This window comes from Poecilia reticulata, linkage group LG20, assembly GCF_000633615.1.
Source record: "Poecilia reticulata strain Guanapo linkage group LG20, Guppy_female_1.0+MT, whole genome shotgun sequence".
Lineage (NCBI taxonomy): Eukaryota > Metazoa > Chordata > Actinopteri > Cyprinodontiformes > Poeciliidae > Poecilia > Poecilia reticulata.
Window position 1 is genome coordinate 6,604,014 of NC_024350.1, and position 8,823 is coordinate 6,612,836.

The following is an 8,823-nucleotide window of genomic DNA, read 5'->3' on the forward strand; positions in this document are numbered from 1 at the left end:
AGATGACATCTGCTTCCAATCATCACCACACAAAAAAACTATTTCAAAGTATTTTGGGAAACGTGGCCAGAATTTGATAATGTGATCACTTCTGCTCTAAAATCTAACATATTTAGAACAATGAATTATGTATTTCTACAGGCAACAAAAATCCAAAAAAGTTCGAGTAAAGGAAAAACCTCTAATGAATTTGTGGAAATGCAAAATAGCATTTTCACTATATTGTGAAAACACCTCACAAAGTAGTTATATGTGTAGTGTTTTCCTAATGTAGGTGTAGGCATTTCATGTACATTATGATGAGCCTGGAATTGGATAAGAACAACGCAACACAAACTAGTCGGACGTGGATAGGATTATGCTCAGAGATTGATTTTTTTAGTTTTCCTCCAATTATGGCTTCATGTCATGAGCAATAATTATGAACAGCACTGTCCAACCCGGTCGGAGTTGAATTTCACAACAGTATTCACCTTTTTTTTCCCACTAAAACAAATTCACAGTTTTCCATCAGCAGCATGAAAACGGGGGAAGGATTTGCTTTTAGCTCCAAATCCTGGTGTTGCTTGTTGCTGTTGTTGTTGTTGTTGTTGTTATTGTGTGGGCGACAACTGTCTGCTTGTGTTCCGCATGCTTGTGTGAACATTATGTGCTCTTAGGTGGAGGTGGGCTCATTTACGGCGCAGAGCGCTAACCTCTCCCGAGAGCCTCCTGCTCTCTTAAGTGCTTTGCTTAGCTACAGCTGCTAAGCAATCCACCCCCCTTCGCCGCACCCCTCATGTCACACAGGACTCTCCGCTCCTCTGGGTGCTGAATTATCGAAGGACAGGGCTTTTAGGACACCCACACAGTCTGACTGACAGACATCTCCTAAGATTGTTGCTTCATGATGGCACCCAGCAGAGCAATCAAGTGAGCAGACTAAAAAACCTGGTGTGTTAAGTTAACAGCAGCGGTTGCGATGTCCCGGATAAGCCCCCGTTTCGCAGCGCTGTGCTTGTGGAGCAGGTCACCAGCTGGGTGCAACTGAATTAATGGTCATAAATTGATCAAATTGTTTCAGTTCAAGATGGCGTTATTACTGTTTTTCATATGCTTGTGAGTAAGCCAATACACAACGGCATCCAGTATGTTCATCCCTTGATCATCTCCCAAAGGAACTGTGTAGATCATAAGTGCCCAAAGTCGGTCCTGGAGGGCCGGCAATCCTTCACATTTTAGTTCTCTCCCTCGTGGTAATAACAACCTTTTCAGTATGTCAATGTTCTCCTAAGGCCTTTTAATGAGCCATCATTGGATCCAGGTGCGTTAAACCAGGGAGAGAACTAAAACATGCAGGATGCTGGGCCTCCAGGACCGACTTTAGACACTACTGGTGTAGATAGTGTCAATCGGCAATGGAGAAAAAGGGCAAGGAACATGTTGACACAGCACCACTAACACCCTGAAACATTCGTTTTTACGAACTCGCCACATGCTAAGCTGATAAACACATCCCTGTTGCTGGTGGATTTTCCTTCTTCCTTTTGTTTAAAGGGGCAGTGTTACGTGTTTTCCAGACACATAGTATCGTTATATAGCACGATCAAGTAACTATGTTACCTTCAGTTGTTATAACAATGCTTTACATATTTCAAACATGACTCAAAAGAAATATGACTTTGTAATTTAACACATTGAAATTGGGTCTCTGTCTCTTTAAGAAGCTCCTGTTCTTTCTGAAACTCTGGATTTAGGAAGTCAGATCAGGAGAAAAAAACTGGGACAACTTAACACAAATGAACATTCTGTCCCCTTTCTGTCAGGAGGCAGATTTGTTACATCTAGAACTATTAAATACTAATAATAATGTCAACTACGTTTCAACCCGGAGATCAACAGAACCCCACAAACTGTAACCAGTACCAAGCTACTGTTGAGCAGCAGCTTTGTTCTAATTCTTGGTGTGTGCGAGCGTGCATGCGTGCATGCGAGCGAGCGAGCGTGCGTGCGTGCGTGTGAGCATCCTGCATTTAGCTTGGATAGTTTGACTGATGAACCTGGTGAGCAACAGGACCTGGACAGCTGAGCGCAGCAGCAGGAAAGAAGATCCATCAGCACCAAGGCCCAGGGCCAGACGTGGCACCAGATGAATGAGTTCAAATCAACGTCCCTGTGTGTGCAGTGTGTGACTTCTAATGTTTTTGTCCACTTTTTTATGTATCTGCTGGACCTGTTGGTCGTGGCAACGTAGTATCTATCATTACTCGAAACACACTTCTATGATATTCAGGCGGCCTGGTGTGGGTAAAGAGATATTCTCGGTTCTCTTTCTCTTTATTTCTCCTCCCATGTTTGGCTGCAGCAAACAGAGGCTGGAGACGTGAAGGCAGAGGAGACGGGAGGAGGCAGCGTAGTGTTTCTGCTCAGTGTGCATTATGGATGAGGCGTGTCCACAGCGTTCCATCAGCTGCTCTCTGAGGGCCTGAAGGAGGCCCTCCGGGGTTACCTGCATGTGTGTGTGTGTGTTATAGATGACTGGGACAGAGGATTCAGTGGGGTCACAGTGAGTAAGCACTGAGAGGTTATGTTCTGAATAGAACTGGCAGTTTGCAACATTTGACGCAGTAAAAGTTTTTATATGCGGCCCCTACATAACAGAGCTGGTTTAACAGATCAAAGGTTTCTAATATTTCTGACCATATTAAGAATTTCTAACAAACTCAGTGTGTTCAACTACTAACAATAGTGTTTCCATTACAAATATGCACAAAAGTTTGTCAATATTTCATCATAAAAAAAAACATTATTTCGCAGTTGTGATTAAAATCACACATGAATAAGTTTGTTCACGTAATAAAATCATAATAAAAATGTTCCGCCGTCATCCTCCAACTACTTCCTGTCTTCTTTGTGGTTTGCGGCAGTGGCAACATCTGGCTACTGATAATGTGACGTGTGATGCAGAAAAGTGATTCCATTGCAATTTTGTGAAATTAACCAACTTCGATACAAACAAAAAACATCCTCAATCTAAAACCAAAACCTTTTCACTGAAAATTTGAGTATTTCCGAGCATGGCGTGTTTCCTTTAGGCAAATTTGTATTCATAATTCCAATTTGTGCAATTTTATGGTCAGTGGAAATGCAGCTAGTGAGTGGTTCTTCCAAAACCAGACCAAATTACTCTTACACAGAAAATAAAATGTTAAAAAATACTTGTGTGAAAATCAACTTTTACATCTTAATGGGATAAGGTCATCATGCCGACCCCTTCATCTGTGAAGCACAACCTGAAAAAAATTGACTTGCTACCAGCAGAGTTATCAACCTCGTCAATTCCACGGCTGAAGACCAGAACAGGGATGGAAACAGAATTGGATTTATGATTCATATTCCATCACCATCCAACATGTATGAAAGGAATGCGCAATTAGTTCTGACTGTGTAAACTTTATCCCCCTGTCAGGAATGTTGTTGACTCCCAAAAATGACCTCAATCTGTTTTCTAAAAGGTTTCTGATGTACGACTCCCATCTCAACTCTTCAGTAAAACACTGGAAAACCAGATTCCCCCAGATCAGACCTGAACAGGCAGAAAGTCTCCCTAAGCTACTATGAGACAACTGGCTGCATGTTTGCATCTGCCCTCTTTGTTTCTAATCTCCACTTCATGGTTTACCTTTAATTTCCTTCTTCTCTGCTGCTTTGGTGTCTGTGTGCAGGTGGAAAACATCGAGCAGACTCCCTGGTCTTTACACAGAGACTTGGTGACTCGAGCACCATTGAGGCTCCTTGTCGCCATGACAGCCACTTATCGTTCTGTCATCTGGTTCTGATCCAGCTGCTATGTTCCCAGAAATACATGAGAGACTTCTTTGAAGCTGTCTTTCTTTCTTTTTTTTTTTTACATTATTATTTAAACAAACATGTGACAGCATATTAGGGACAGAAAAAGAATTTAGTAAATTTCCACCAAAAAATTCAAAAATTTCTGATCATGACAAGTTGAAAATTTGCTTGAATAAAACCCTCAAAATTTTATAATAATTTCAGAAATTTTCAGTTTTAAAACAGCAAAATTTACAAACTGAGAATCAGTTTTTTGACTTGAAACTCAGAAATTTTGAAACGTAGGTTTTTTTAGCATTTTTTTCTAACTTTCAGAGCTCACAGTTCCTTTTTCTGTCTATCTACAAAGCCTTGATATACCGTCGAACAAATTAGGTAAAAAAGAGGTGGGATTTTGTTGAAATACTTCTAATGGAACAAAAAAGTAGTTTATACACCAAGAAAAAATGACGTCAAACAAAACAATTACTACTTAAAAGAAACCTCCTCTCCAAAAGCTTGGAACTAAAACCAAATCTGTTAAAAATTTAAATTTGAAAACTCAAACTTCATCCCCAGATTCAACTTCTCCAGGTCATGAGACCCAAAGACCGCCCAACAAAAACAAACTGCAGTCCCGACCGGCACAAAGCCCAGAGCTTCTCCTTCTCCTACCGTCTTTCCTGTACAGGTTGATCTCCACTTTCCTCTCCTCGGAGCCCAGCAGGGCCTGCGCCATCTGGGCGATAGCCAGCCTCTTGGTGTCCGGTCCATACAGGAAGTTACACGTGCAAGGCTTCTGCATGATCTCGGCCCGGCTGTAGCCACACAGGTGGCAGAATCCGTCATTGCAGAAGATGATGGCGCAGTTCTCCACTCTGGCGTTGGCGATGACGAACTTCCGACCTGAGGCAGAGGAGAGAGGAATCTTTACTACGAACTCCTAAGGAGGAGTTGATATTTAAACAAAACAGCCGCTATGGTTTGTTCACGTAGCTCAAGAAAAGAGTAAAGACATGAATCAGAAAAAGTTAATAGTCCATGCATGTTCTGCAAACTTTAGAAGAAGTTGAGTGGAACTTTTGAAATCCACTTATTACCAATTATTTATTTTAAACAGGGGGGAAAACAACTGTTTTAATAGATGAGAACAATGTATTTATATCCTGAGAAAAAACGCATTGCACGGTGCAAATAGTGGTAGCATGAGTTGAGCTGCTCAACCTTGAGGTTATCACGCTTGAAAAGTTTCACAATATTAATTCTTTGAAATGTCATAAATTATTAATCATAAATGTTTTAACAGAACAATCATATCTAGGCCTTCTAAATGTTTTCTCTCTCAATTTATTTAATTATTCTCAAATTCAGCGCAACAATCACTAAATGAAGAGCTAACTATCTTGTTTTTCTTGCTTTTACTCGAGTTTTTTGAATAAATCTATTCTTTTTACATTTTGAGGCCATTTTGAGGTGGCATGAACTTTTTTTATAGTACAAATAGTTTTATCACTATATGTACTATTGTGATAACAATAAAACTATTTATTATTTCTCTTTTAGGGGCACAATTACAAAGTCCACAAAAACACAAATACTGCTGTTGAGAAACATTCCCATGTTTTTCAACAGCAAGCCATCGGTCACAAAAAACGTGTGTCACTAAACTGCATACAGTTTATGCATTTAAACATATTTTCAAATATATTTATCGATGCTCCCATTGAACAGATAGTAAAGAATAGTAAAAAAAATTAAAAATAAAAACAACCTGACAGTAAAGACAATTTTGGGGTGGTTTTAATCATTAATTTAAATTTATTTAATTTATTGTGAAAACGATAAATCAAAATTCTTACCATGGTAATAAATTTATCATGATAAATAATAAACAATACGATAAATGCCCACCCATAGCTCATCTCACAAAGGAATGGCGTTGAAGATGTTGAGCCAAAAATCAAAAAACACAAAAAATCCCACAACGTTCTGAATGTCTTGGATCATAAAAAATAAAATAAAATGAGATCCCTAATGCAAGCGACTGGAACCTGCAGCTTGAGGCTCAGACTGAAGGTAAAGAGCGTCATTTCATTTCTAACAAGACATTTTTTACCACTTAGAAGAAAAAAATCTGCCAATGGAAGTAATAAAAACTTACTTGTACATTAGTTTAGTCCTTTTTCAAGTGTGACAAGAGATTTGCTCTAGGATACTTGGTAAAATTTTGTATTTTTTTGCAGAGTTAAATTGTCCATTGTCCGGTGTGTTCTGCATCACTGATGCGATGCTGTTTCACACATTCTCCTTTTGGCAGGAACGTACCGTGCCAGATGTCATCACAAGGAACGATTCTGAAGATGGCCTGAACACTGAGGTCGTTTCTTGGGTAAGTGTTTTCAATTAAGCTGCATCACAGAGAGTCCTCAGGAGATCAGGAGAACAGCTAAACTAACAACCAGAAGGGAGGCAAGACTCTGTTCTCAGTAAAGATGTCAGAGAATCAGTTCAGTTTTCATGGATTCATTTTAACAGCAGTTTATTCACTTCTGTTCAGATTTACATCCCGCCGTTTATCAAGAATTCATCCATCTGATGTGAGCTTTTTCTCCTTTTTAAGGAGTTATTCTGCGTTTGTTTCGGGTGTCATGTCATACATTTGTAAACTCCTACATGTAAAAGCCCTTTGTGTCTGCGTCAGCTGTTAATCAGCCTGTTGGATGTGCGTCCTCACCGAGTGTGTGTGGGTGTCTTTACTGTCTCGTCAGCATGCAACACAGCAAAAATATAGAAATATCGCTCCATGATGGATAAAAACATTTTTTTTTTTTTAATCTGGAATTTCAGATAGTTTTACCACAAAACAATAAGATGTTTGAAATACAATGACAGGTGACATGGTGCTTCAGGACAAAAAAAAAAGGGGGGGAAAAAAGGCTTATTTTTTATTTTTATTTTTTGATAAAAAATGTTACCCTCCTACTCTGGCCATCCTTATGAACATTTCCACTGATTTTGAGTTATTTCCTTAAATTTCAGTTATTTGCATCTATTAGTCAGAAAAGTATTGGATATGACCTCCAGGGAACCACAGGTGACAATTATCCACAAATAAAGTAAAACAGAACAGTGGTGGACCAACCTGCCAAAATGACTTTATTAACACAAAACACAGAAGGTCTAAAGTGACGTCCCACCTGCATTGGTTAAGGCCAATGTTCATGATGCAACATTAAGAAAGAGACAGGGAAAACAAGGAACTGGTGATGTGAAACTTACTGCTGACGAAACACACACACACACATCTACAATTAGACTGAGAAGACACAAGTGGAACTTTTTGAAAGAAGAACCTGGAACCAAAGAGTCCAACACGGTGGTGGTAGTTTACAGAAAAATATGAATGGATATGGTTCTTCAATGGGTCAGCAACACCTCAATGTGTAAAGCACTCTGCATGTTGTCGTGAAAACGTCCCAGCATATCAAAGTTACCTGAACGGTTCTGGTTCTTTCATCCTGATGATGAAAACCTCGGCAGATTTAACCGAAGTGTTTCTTTGTTTCATCAGGCTCTTCAGAAGATTTTCTCTAAGCAGTAAATCAAAGGCCTGAGATAAGAAGGTACGCATACACACCAGCTCTTTATTGAGAGGAAGGTTCATAAAAACACTTTTGCATTTGCTTTCTCCTGAACATTTGTAATTTGCTGATTTCAAAGATGAAAAACTCAAAATTCACAGCCCATTCAGGACCTGTGAGTTTGTTTTTCATCCTTGAGCATTTTAAATGTTTCATCTGAGTGTGTGTGCGTGCAGGTGTGTGTGTGCAGGTGTGTGTGTGTGTGTGTGCGCGCGCGTGTGCGTGCCATGGCCCTGCCTCCACCATGACTTTCTGATGATTTATTCCTGCTCCAACATAAATACACTGCAGTAAATGTCAAAAATGACTTAAAAGAAATTTGACTTTGATTTTACACCTTCAAATTGGACCTCTCTCTTTAAAAAGCTCCCGCTCTTTCTGAAACTCCACCTTCCGGAGGTTTTCACAACATGGCTCCTCTATTAGCCCTTTGACAACGTTTGCTTTTGATGAAGGAATAACATGATAGCATGATGTCGATTTTACATGACACTGCAGCCCACCGAGCATCAATCACTCAGTCAGTCACACGCTGCATCAATCAAACTCGTCTCTGCTCGTCTTCCCAGCACAAAGTGGAGGTCAGGCGGAGCAGGACTGCTGGAGGAAACTGTCCTTGTCTGTCCGTCTCTCCCACAACATTATCACAGCCTCCGCCTCGTTCCTTCAGAAGGGAAAGCCATCATCTTTCCCTTCTGCCTGCTCCAGGTTCAACAGGCTGCACTCACAGGAGACATAATGTTCACATATTCATGGAAACACTGGAGAGCACTGGGCGGATGTGCCCGATAGGCTGGCTCTGTGAATTAGTGGCAGCAGCAGGCCTCAGAGGCTCATAAAAGCTGATGGGTTTGTCTGGCCACACTGAAGAATAGATAATATTAAACTGGAAACATGTTTGTGTGCAAGTGTACTTCTTATGTTTTATTTTCCAATAAGTGAATTAATGGTTTTTAGTGAGTATTTAAGGCCAAAATAACTAAAGATTTTCTTTTTCCCCAAATGAGGCCCTTAAGAAGACAGATGTGTAAAGGTAGCTATTACTCAGACTGTATCTATGAAAGGACATAAAACACAATCTGGATGCATTCATGCCTCACACTGAATGTAAACAGTCAGTCAGAAGAAATTCACCAGGTCAGAGAGGGAAGCAGGGATTTACAAAAGCTGAAAGATAATGGAGAACACAAAGCTTACAGTCTGGAATTATTGTTCACACATGCACACAACAACCCACCCGACCACACCAAGGGACAAGGGTGTCAAGAAAATGGATAGATGGATGGATGGATGGATGGATGGATGGATGGATGGATGGATGGATGGATGGATGGATGGATGGATGGATGGATGGATGGATGGATGGATGGAT

The 8,823-nt window shown here is 40.2% G+C and overlaps 1 protein-coding gene across 2 annotated transcripts in view; it reads right to left on the reverse strand.

Annotated features, from left to right (window-relative positions):
• The window catches only part of kcnh2b (potassium voltage-gated channel, subfamily H (eag-related), member 2b), a 221,619-nt gene that overhangs the window by 186,312 nt on the left and 26,484 nt on the right, over positions 1–8,823 (reverse strand). For both annotated transcript variants that reach the window (XM_017301923.1, XM_008438461.2), the window contains one exon: positions 4,486–4,716. In XM_017301923.1, coding sequence (XP_017157412.1) covers positions 4,486–4,716 — 231 coding nt within the window. The remainder of the gene's footprint in view (positions 1–4,485; positions 4,717–8,823) is intronic.